The sequence below is a fragment of the Pholcus phalangioides genome, unplaced genomic scaffold (genome assembly GCF_987345545.1).
Source record: "Pholcus phalangioides strain wild (caught in Gottingen) unplaced genomic scaffold, Ppha-v1.0 ptg000009l_1, whole genome shotgun sequence".
NCBI lineage: Eukaryota > Metazoa > Arthropoda > Arachnida > Araneae > Pholcidae > Pholcus > Pholcus phalangioides.
The window spans coordinates 14,950,238-14,962,352 of NW_028301602.1; the positions used below are offsets into that span (position 1 = coordinate 14,950,238).

The 12,115-nt window shown below is 40.2% G+C and overlaps 1 protein-coding gene across 2 annotated transcripts in view; it reads left to right on the forward strand.

The window, feature by feature from the left end:
- Positions 1–12,115, forward strand: part of LOC149081801 (potassium voltage-gated channel protein Shaw-like) — a 279,945-nt gene that overhangs the window by 236,833 nt on the left and 30,997 nt on the right. For both annotated transcript variants that reach the window (XM_089235571.1, XM_089235572.1), the window contains 3 exons: positions 3,618–4,209; positions 4,304–4,531; positions 10,045–10,960. In XM_089235571.1, the coding sequence (XP_089091697.1) occupies positions 3,925–4,209; positions 4,304–4,531; positions 10,045–10,960 (1,429 nt within the window). In that variant the 5' untranslated portion in view covers positions 3,618–3,924. The remainder of the gene's footprint in view (positions 1–3,617; positions 4,210–4,303; positions 4,532–10,044; positions 10,961–12,115) is intronic.

The window sequence follows — 12,115 nt, forward strand, 5'->3', positions numbered from 1 at the left end:
GAAAATCGTACTTAGGAAAATGCATTGGCATGATATGTTCGCTTCTTTTGTCTCCACACATACCCTCGGACAAAGACGAGCGGGGAATACAATTGTGAGTAAGAAAAAAAGAACGTGTTTTCAATCTCTGGCACGGAAGGTTTTAGGGTTGCTTTATTATCTTGCTGCTTATCTTAAATAGCTATTTCCTCAAAATGGTCGGCAGGCCACGACACAAAGCTCCGAGGGCCACATTTAGCCAGCGGAGTCACGGGTTGAAGACGCCTGTGTTAGGGTCCTACATTCACTCAGAACACACACAAACTCCAGCATGCATCAACTGTTCGAAATCCCCCAAGAGAGTGTTTTCGAGGTACGTGTACTGTCAAGTACTAGTAGCAGCGAGAATTCAAACCTAGGCCCGTGGAACCTGATGCTGGTTGTGTAAAGTCCATGCTGTAAAGCTGCGCAATTGTTTTTGATGCAAATCTAATATTCAGTAACCAAAAATAAAAATCGCGTGATAGCCGCTAGTTATCTCAAGAAAATTCCCATTCATTTTTCCCCATAGTTAATAATTGAATGATTTCTATTCAATGAAATGTTTAATTCACATCCGTTTTATCAATAATTTTACGTTAATTTCAAAATGTGAACAACTCAAACATCCCGCATCCATCTTATTGAGAAATAAAATTAAAAATGTAGGGGGAAAATACATCTTTTAGCGGGTAATAACTTCATTGAAAATTGTAAGTTAGTTATAAAGTTGAACAATCCTTTTGAAGTTCTTTGAATCCACCTCCCAATCGCGAAAGATTTCAAAGCTCCGTTAACAAATTGAATTTTTCAAAATCAACCATCCTTGGATAAACTTCTAAAGGAGTCCATCTCCTATCATCGACGTGGCGTTTCCTATGAATAGGAAATCTATTGGTCCCTCTCTCTCCTCTTCCCTGAGATTTCGAGGAAATGGTATTCTCCGAAGAAATGCTCTGTAGCGGGTATTTAATTGGACTTGAATTCCTCGAAATTCTCTCTCTCTCTGTGATTTTCCCCGGGTTCGATTTTTGGTTTGAATTTAGAGTCATTGGAATTTCCACTTACTCGTGTTCATTTGCGTTGTGGTTGATTGATACTTATTTGTATCAAGCGTCTCGCAGGGATATAGTCTCTACTGAAACTATGCACTTGCTATGGAATAGTCAGAATTTTCTTGTCATCGTCTTTTTTGAGAGAACTTTGGGGAGATGAATAATCTGCCTTCGGATCCGTAAAAAGTATGCCAAGTTATATGCGAATTACCAACTATTACAAGCTCACGAGATTAGTGCTCTGTAGAGCATTTACATAATTGTGAGTGAAGTGAATTGTACGTCAAACACGTACAATGCGTTCGAAACACAGTAAAATCCCTCTTAACGGTCATCCTGCAGATGCGGTCACCGTTTTTTTACGGCGAAATAATTGTTTCCCTGAAAAATACAGGGTGCATAGCTAACTGGGCGTATGGTATTCTACTGGTCAACCACTGGTCCTCGAGGCATACATGCAATCATGAAACGTGTTCAAATAACGTGTAGTACTCAGATATGACATTCATGTTGCGAGGGATTGTATAGTTATTAAAATTAAAAATATATATTTTTTTATATACAGATAGAATGTGCTCAAAAACCAAATTAGAATGTTGTCGCCTTGTCTCCTCTATTGCCAACAAAAAAAAGCTCCACGTTTCCAAGTTCAATATTCACTGAGATATTTGAATTCGAAAAACGGAGGAAAGTTGGGGAAAAAACAGCAACTAACCGTTTTATCCACATTTTTAACGCTGTTTTTCCCAACTTTTCTAAATTTTACGAATTCAAATATCTCAGTAAATATTTTCCAGAGAAACGTGGATTTTTCTTTTTCGGCACCAGGAGAGACAGGTGAACAACTTTGTAATTGGGTTCTTGGGCGCAGGTTGTCTATATACAAAAAAAGTCACCACTTTTATTTCAATAACTACTCAACCCCTTGAAACCTGAATGACATAACTGAGCACTATTCGTGATTTGAATACTTTTTCTAATGGGAAGTATGCCTCTAAAACCAATGGTTCACCAGTAAAATACCATACGCCCTGTTATCTATGCACCCTGTATACAGTTCTTATACAAATACAAGGGCCACAGCAGACAAAATGCCCAACGAGGTGGCTGGAGAAAGTTGCCCATAAAAAACATGGATGTCGAATATGTATCTAAACTATAGCAAGAATACAGCAACCCAATAAGAGCAACAAAAAACCAATAATCATGATAAAAATGTGCTGCCTACAAAAAATTATGGTTGTCTCATCTAAGTATGGGTAGCTTCTCGGTTTATCCCGAACATTAATCCAATACGCATTATCAGGGATGTAGTGTGCCTTCTCGAGCCCCTGGGCAGCTTTTTTTCGGGGGGTCTTTTGAAAGGGCTATTATTATGCAAAAGTAGTGTAAATTTTTGTGGGATCCCCATTTGGCTCGGGGGCCCAGGGGCAGTGCCTGGTTGCCCTAGCTTAGTTCGGGCCTGCGCATTATTCCTTTTCTTGTAAAAAGAAAAATAATGCTGGTTTTTTTTTTTTTTTCTTATAAATTTCCCTGTCGCGTTACGGCAGCAGAACATACAGAAAACTGAACAAAATCCCGACTTCCGACCAGTATTTGAAAAATTATTTACCTTAGCGCTGCCATCTATTGGTTAAAAATGTAATTAATTTTTAACCTGTGTATTTCAGATTCTATAGACTTGCCTATGAAACACGTTCCTTTTACCTTCTTAGCTATCACTATTTTCGAAGTTATACCATCTTAAAGTTAGAGAGTCCTTTTTCAAACATCCTATCTTTAGAGAAAGATCTACTCTCTCCATTTGTCAATATAAGATATACAGAAAAGCTGACTAATATTTTGAAGAGGTACTGATTTTTCTGTATATCTGGTATCCTATATCTTTTCAATGGAAAATATTTGTTTGAAGCTGGTTGCGTGAGTGGCAGTTATACGTATTTGAACATGGCAGTTTCTAAAGAAGATTATAGGGAAATTTAGTGACCGCATATCGCACAAAACATCCAACGCAGTAGAATCAGCAGCATCTAAACATTGGCAGAGTGATTCAATCACCCTAGCCATTTCGAAGACTGAACATTATCCACCCACCTCATTTGCTGAACCTCTTTCCTATAGATTTCGATCGGTTTCAAAGTCTTTAAAAATATCCTAAGAAAACAAAATACCGCGAAACGTGAAGGACATGGATGAAGACTAGGTATGCGTTTTTACGAATGGAGTAAAAGTTGTAGATTGAGTCGGAAAATAATCAAATATGATTTCCAAAGACTGAGCAGTCTCCAGTTTCGAGGCGGGGGCAGCTCGAGAAAACATTTCTACCCATGAGGGACTTATTTTTGGCGTCCTCCTGACAGCGTTTTTAAGTCTGTAAAGTTCTTTGCATATTTACTTCGGGTTCAGTGTCTCTCCTAGAGCGGCCCAATAGCCACCTCCCTGGTTGCAGGCATGTCTTTATCCTTTACTTTCTTGCATGAAAAACTTACATTATTTATAAATTACCTGAGGGGTGGTTAAAAAATGTTTGTTTGTTTTTTCCAGGTCGAAGAAGGAGCAATGGATCGTGTTTCGGGAGAATGGATTCGGACCACATGTGAACGTCTGTAACGCGTGTACGAGGATGACGAATGGCAAACATCGAACTACTTGCCATCGATGTGAGAGGCAATGAAAATTAAAAGATGTCATCAGAACGAACGCACACGTCTCCAATGAGGGAATGAGCCGGAAGATGTTCCCAGATGACCCGGATCGTTTCGAGAGATCGAGCGCCACCGGTGGCCGCAACAATTGGTTCTGCGGTGGCTAACGTTCTGCGAACCCCGTCGAGTCAGGGCTCGTTAGAGCTATGAATCTCGACGCCGAGAATCGGGTCGTTCTCAACGTCGGCGGTATAAGGCACGAGACGTACAAGGCGACTCTCAAGAAGATACCCGCCACCAGACTTTCTCGGTTGACAGAGGCCTTGGCAAACTACGATCCCGTGCTCAACGAATACTTCTTCGACCGCCATCCCGGCGTCTTTGGACAGATCCTCAACTATTACAGGACCGGCAAGCTGCACTATCCGACTGACGTCTGTGGACCGCTGTTCGAAGAGGAGCTCGAGTTCTGGGGACTCGACTCGAATCAGGTCCGTCTAGATATTCCCGCATGTCTTAGAATTTTAGTTCTTTTTTTAACCGCGATTCATTTCCATGACTATTATTTTCGTCGTTTTACTGCAGGTGGAGCCTTGTTGTTGGATGACTTATACTCAGCATAGGGATACTCAGGAAACTCTGGCGGTCCTGGACAGGCTGGACCTGGACACCGACAAGCCGAGTGACGAAGAGATCGCGAGGAAATTCTGCATGGAAGAAGACTATTTGAACGGCACCCTATCTTGGTGGCAGAAGGTCAAACCCAAGATATGGTCTTTATTCGACGAGCCATACTCATCCATCGGGGCTAAGGTCAGGAAGTTACACTCAGCTTACTATAAGATACACATTTATCACTAGGAAATATATTACCTATTTATTTTTGAGAAATATCAAAAATGAACTATGTTTAGGCCCTCCTAAATTTTACACCGTTAACAGTACTCGAGGTCTAATTAACACTACTGCAGTGGTCGTTCCAATGATAGTTTTTAAACGATGGCTTCAAACAATAATTTTTATGACAATGGCTTTCATACAACAGTTTTGATAACAACGACTTTCAAACGATAAACTTGACAATAATGGCTTTCATACAACAGTTTTGATAACAACGACTTTCAAACGATAAATTTGACAATAATGGCTTTCATACAACAGTTTTGATAATAACGACTTTCAAACGATAAACTTGACAATAATGGCTTTCAAACGATAAACTTGGTAGCAATGGCTTTCAAAAAAAATTATTAGTGACAACAGCTCTCAAATAATGATCTTGACACACGACACAATAGTTTCGACAAAACCCACACAAGTTTGTTTCGGAATCGTCAATATACAAGAGACGAAACTCGAGAATAAATTATTAGGATTGCTCTTCTTGGCCCCTCATGAATTACCCTGTTCTGGATCCGGGCATCTCTGGTCTATGTTTTTTTTTCTTTTGTATTTTCTCCGATTATGATTGAGTGCGTCATTTTGTTTAGTTCACATGGTATGGGAATAAATTTTGATAAGTGTAAGAATGAACTTGACGATTTTCAAACAATAAACTTTACAACAATGGCTTTCAAACAATAAACTTTACAACAATGGCCTCCAAGCAATAGACTTGACAACAATAGCTTCCAAACAACAATGGCTTTCAAACAATAAACTTTAAAATAATGACTTCCAAGCTATAGACTTGACAACAAAGGCTTTCAAATAAAGGTGATAATGATTACGGCTCTCAAATAATGATCTTGATCGCAATTACTTTTTAAACAATAACTGCAATAGTTTTCAAACCATATCCTTGGCAATAGCATTAAAGCAATGGTCTTTTTCACAATATCTTCTAAACAATAGTCTTGTCAGTAATATCTTTTAAGCAATAGTCTTTTTGACAATGGCTCCCAAATAAATATCCTCACGGACGGTAAATGATTTTCAAACCGTAACAGAGAGCGATAGCATTCTAATCATACCATTGACAGCAACGGTTTTGAAACAACAGTCTTTATTTATTTATTTATATATAATTGAACATGATGTTCCGGCTTAAACATGAGTTTGATAGTTGATGGGAGAATAATTCCCAGTTTGCCCGCTAGGGGGAACTGCATCGCTGTATAGCGGGATCGCTATAACACATTTGACTAACATGAGGCCGTCAAGAAAGCACAGCACACGGACTTTTGAGAGTCACGCGAACTCAACACCTGTTGGCAATATCTCACAGATAATGATCTTGACGGCAAACAGTAACAGCTCGACGAAAATACTTTTCAAACAAACATTGAACATTGAAGGACCGGACACAACCCGCTTCCCATCTCAGAGCGATGTCGAAGCTTTCCCGGGGGATGGGTGTATCCGGAAATTTATTAATTTATGTGAAAATAACAATGATATACATATATACAATAAATAATCTGGAATAAATAATCGTACAAATTGTGATCACATAGCCTTTCAAACAAACAACAGTTTTGTTGACAATAGCCCTCAAATAATGAGAGATTACACATTTTCACCATTCACAAGCTACAACAACGAGAATCCATAGAAGCCAAAGAAGCAAACGTATCTCTCAAGTATTTCGTGCCGGAAATCGAAATATCTTAAAAAATTACAGCATAAATATCTAAAAAAAAAAATGAGATAACTCTCATAAATAGATATAGTTCTAAAACGAAACTACATAGACACAAAAAATATTTTTCTTCTTTGATATTCATTCCCACTACGTCCCATAGACCGACAAACAAAAAATATGTAAGAAAAACAACACATAGAAATATCGAGGATGATTTTTTTTTTTTTTCCCGGAACTTTATATCCGGTTCGGAATAAGTAGAGAATTGCGTGCCTACGAGGCAATGTCCAAGTTAAAAAAAAACAGGACAATTGTTGTTTCTCCAGGAATATAAGAGCATTATTATTACTACATGTGTGTGTGTGTGAAGCGCCCTCATGACTTTGTATTATTCTTCAATATTTTACTTTGCTTCGAGGCAAAAACAAAGAAGAAAAGCAAGCGAGCAAGATACCGAGACGACGCTCTAACACGGCCAGCAGATGAAGAAGTATCTATCTCCCAGAATGGTAGAGAGACGATGAGATTTGCTCAAGAGAAAGAGCAAAACTGAATTTTTTACCAGCAATTTTTCGTCTCCGTCCTTTATTATATGAGAAGAAACAACAACATTGTCCTATCCTCGATCATTATTCTTATGTGTTGTTGCTTTTTGGGTTTCCAGGAATGGAAGAAAAATTGTTTTGCGCTTCAAAACACACGTTTGTCTCCGAATCGTCAATATACAAGAGACGAAACTCGAGAGTAAATTATTAGGATTGCCTCTTCTTGGCTCTCATGAATTATTCTGTTCTGGATATCTGGGCATCTCTCTCTCTCTCTAGTCTATTTTATTTTGTTTTTTTTCCCTCCGATTATGATTGCGTACGCAATTTTGCTTTTTGTTTACTTCTCGTGTGATATGGGAATCAATTTCAATTAGTGTGCTGCTACGCGTTCGTTCGTATGTCTCTGCAGAGTTCAGGATTCTCGTTTAATTTGGTCGTGAATATTCCGATATCTCAAGAGTTCTCCGATCGATTAGCTACTTTTTTTCCTACTTTTTCGATAAATTACATGAATATACGATTTTGTTTAAAATTTTCTCGATGCTATTTCCTAATAACCACAGCTGCACATGTGCTACGTACAACATTCCTCCAATGAATGCTCTGCGTAATGAGCAATGGCTCTCAACTTATTTTTTTACTAGACCGCACCCCCCCTCGGTAAACTTCGATTCACGTTGAGAGGGAAAATAAACGGAATTTTTTTCTCAGGCCAGTATCAAGGAAACATATGTTCTGGATATTATGCCGAGGTGTGAACTCGGAAATGAAAGTCATCTAGTCTCCACCGGAACTCGGTGGTCTTCTTGCACACTGGGCAAGCATATGCTACCATGTACACCGCTGGAGACACGACCCTGCCTTCCTTATTTCACGCAGTGGCGTGAGGCGCTGAAGTACAGGCATCATTAGTAGTGAAGGCAGGGTTGTGTCTCCCACAGTAGTGGTGGTAGATGGTGGCATGTTTGCAAGAGGAACTGAGTTCGAGTCCCGACGGAGACCAGATTACTTTTCTTTCCGAGTTCACTTTGGCATAACATCTAGAAAATATCTGTTTCTATGATTCGCATTTTTTAATCAAATTTATTTTTCCACCCCTTTGAATAATCGTATCATGGAATATTTTCCAGTTCGCATCCTGGAGAATGTATCGTTATTATACAGCAAAAATGAAGTTTTCTCCGAACCTGACCAGAGTTGTGAAGACGTCCCAGCATTCCACATGATCACTACTAGACTATCGTTTTTCTATGGTTTCCAACTTCAAGGCGCGAATACGAGCCGATCTCCCTGTTAAGAAGTCTCTCCACAGAAAGCAACAGACCTACAACGATAAAATTATTTAATCGTTACACTTCAGTCATAGCGAGAAGATGGCAGCACTACACATAACAAGCATTACACATAAAAAACTTTGCGTCAGATTCACAGCACATACACACACATTCCAACATGTACCAATTCGATAGCAGTTCCGCGGAGGAATATGGACGAGGTGCATGTGTGGTTTAGTAGGTAGCACGTAGGCGACTACTAGATCGATGCCAGAACAACAACAACAATAGCCTGAAATACACTCTTCCTCTTGTTACCCGTCTCTCCCCTGGTGATGGGCGCTCTTGTGGATGCTTTGTAGCAAGACTTTGTCTAAGGTCCAGGCTAATGGATAACTAACACAAAATTATTTTAATACAACTACTCCATTGAATTTTGTAAAAAAATGTTTTTTTCTAAATCTCTTATTGCCACTTTTTTATTTGCATTCAGAATAATTGTATTTTCTCTACATGCTTTCTCTGTTATATTTTTCATATTTTCTGGGCATTTACACTCTGGTGTGTGCTTTGACGTGCTTAACACAGAATATTCTTTTTGTTGTATTTTCTATGATATTGGACAGTGATGTACCTCATCGGGATACCACTGATGATTTGACCCTTTTTTTCATATATACTGTATGTACTTGGACTGTGACGTGCACTGTGCTTGCCACAGATGTTGAGTATTTGTATTTATTATGTTTTTGGACTGTGTGACTGCGATAAATGTTAAATTTGATCTTTTTTTAATCCCTCATATGCTATGGAAAGCATCTCAACGTTTTCCGCATATTGTGGTAGATCGACGAATGAGCTTATGGCCTTCGTTAGCGTGAGCCCTTGTGAGCGTTGCTACTTTTTTCCAACAGATACCCTTTACGCGTTAGAGGTTCCATTAAAAAATATTGACGTGGGTGTATATTCGTCTGGTTTTTCACCTTCAAGTTCGCATCCTGAAAATTGCTATGTGCACCTCTGGTTAAGAACCGGTGTTCTAACGTAACGAATAATAAAACATGCCAGGAATCGATGCGTTGCCTGTTGATCGGTCATGTTGTTCATTCAATGCTATCCATAAATATGCCACACACTATATGGTAATATACTACACCGTAATTCAAATTGAATTTGTCAAGTTTTGACAAGTTGTATGTTTAATGCAGTGTTTCACCCCTTCTGCGGTTTCCCAACTTATAGCCGGTTCCCCATTTAAAAAAGCTTCTCTGGTTAGATAGTGGGCAGATCTTCAATACAACACGTACATAAACACAAAAATTCAGGCATCCTTCATTTTCACTTCGAAATATGGAAAACAGATGGCAGCGGTATTATAACACGGAACACTCATAATTCTAGAAACACAAATACGTTAGGACGCAAACATACACACACACACAACATGCTCCGGTATGTCTCAATTCGTAACAAATTCCTCAGAGGAATGTTTAGGAGGTGCTTGTGCGGTTTAGTAATACTTGAAAAAGAGTATTATTTGGAAACCCCGTCTCTCCCCTTTACGATGTATTGCTGGGGTAATCGTTTGTGTATCAGTGCTCTCTAGAATTTCGGTGGCCTTGCTGTGATCTCGGCTGTTTTTGGTAAGCGCGTTTCAGAGAGCACGTCATACGGCTGTGGAGAATCATTTTCAATGACAAGCCAAGAACTCTGAACCATAAATTTCTGTCCGATAGACGGGGACTGATAGCGATAGGGGAAGGGGGGTGGTCTGTTTTCGTGTATTTGATAGGCTTTATCTATCACTGTTTAAGTCCATCAGACTTGAATGGACATTCTGACCATTTAAGGAAATTTTTCCATGTTCGTAGAATTAAAATAATGCATTATGAATGAAATATCATTATTGTCTATTTGCAGATCATCGGAGTGTGTTCAGTGTTCTTCATATGTGTATCGATATTGTCCTTCTGCCTGAAAACTCACCCGAACATGAGGGTGCCTGTGATCCGGAACATAACTGTGAAGACTTCGCACAACACGGTGGCGTGGACACTGGACAAGACGCAGACGAACCCGCACGACGCGTTCTTCTTCATCGAGTGTGCCTGTAACGCTTGGTTCACTTTCGAGATAACGATACGTTTCGTGGCCTGCCCAAGAAAACTGGAATTCGCCAAAGGCGCCGTAAATATCATCGACTTCACGGCCACGCTGTCTTTCTATATCGACTTGGCTCTCCAGAAGTACGCTTCGCATCTGGAGAACGCCGACATCTTAGAGTTTTTCAGTATTATCAGGATCATGCGGTTGTTTAAACTGACCAGGCACTCGGCTGGTCTGAAGATCCTGATCCAGACGTTCAAGGCTAGTGCCGGAGAGCTTATACTGCTGGTGTTCTTCTTAGTGCTAGGCATAGTAATATTCGCATCCCTGGTTTATTACGCGGAGAGGATACAGTCCAACCCTCAGAACGACTTCAACAGCATACCCTTGGGATTGTGGTGGGCTCTGGTCACGATGACCACTGTCGGATACGGGGATATGGTGCCTAAAACTTACGCCGGAATGTTCGTAGGAGCTTTGTGCGCACTGGCGGGCGTCTTGACTATCGCCTTGCCTGTGCCCGTCATCGTGTCGAACTTCGCCATGTTCTATTCGCACACGCAAGCGAGAGCCAAGCTCCCGAAGAAGAGAAGGAGGGTGTTGCCCGTCGAACAGCCAAGAGGACTTAGAGGACGTTTACCGACAGGTCAGGGAGGCGAGGGTCCAGGAGGTAGACGGATGAACGCTCTGAAGCAAAACCAACCCAAGGACTTGCTGACGCCAACATTAGGTAAGCGGTACATAATTTCATCATAAGAACTTTTTTTTAATTCTATAATCTGATACTCCGCATTATCAACATTATCAGTTTTATTACTAACAGTAATGGGTGATCATATCCAGGAAAGACAACACTGAATCGAAGCGTGATGCTTAGAGCCAATCTATCACCCAAAATTTCTGATATGTCAGTACTCGTTGATCGGGACTTCGAGTTTTGATGGCCTTTAAGTAGATCGTTCTTAAACTGAAGAAACAGGCGCCTTATATTTAGCAGTAGTCCTGGAATTTAAGAGGTCCCTGTGAGGCCGTGTGAAATGATGACTAGCAAAAATTATACCTTTGTTCCGCTTAGGAAAGGGATCTCCAACATCTTCGACACCCAAGGCGTGCCACCTTTTCGTCGAGCGGCTACCACTTATAGTGACTGACACTATTGATTTCATTTTCGACGAATAGTTTATAGTAGGATTATAGACAGTGGTGGTCGGCTGAAGTTGGTTTTCTATAGTTCCCAGCTTCAAGGAGCAAATGTGGACCGATCTCCCCGTTATAACGTCTCGCCACAGAGAGCAACAGGCCTACAATGATGCAATTAATCAATCATTACACTTCACTCATGGTTAGAAAAACTAATAAGACACATAACAAGCATTACAGAAACAAATTTCACGTCAGGTTCAAAACACGTGCATGCACGTGTGAGGAATATGGACGAGGTGCATGTGTGGTTTAGTAGTAGTAGTAGTAGGGTATAGAGAACCACCTTGTAAGAATAAAAAGCAGAACGGTACTTTGGGCTGTATGGGGAGTGCTGGGTTGAGGGGTCACATGGCAGATCAACGTACCGTTAACTGCACCGATATCCTCCCAATTTGAAAACTCCTAAATAACATGATACGTACTATCCCTACCTGATTACGTTTCTTGAAATCGACAAAAGACAGCTCGGGCAAAACGAAACCAATTCCTATTGGTGCGCTTGAAGATCACAATTTTTGAAGTTTGGAACGAATGCGTGGGAAAAAAGCATTGCGAACAAGACTAATTAATGGGAGCAGGAGTTCTTTACCAAACGTCCTTGGAAAGGTTTCGGGGGAAGGGGTTCCGTGACAGAGATGAAAAAATTTGCTTACTATTTTTTCGTTATTTCATACCTAATACT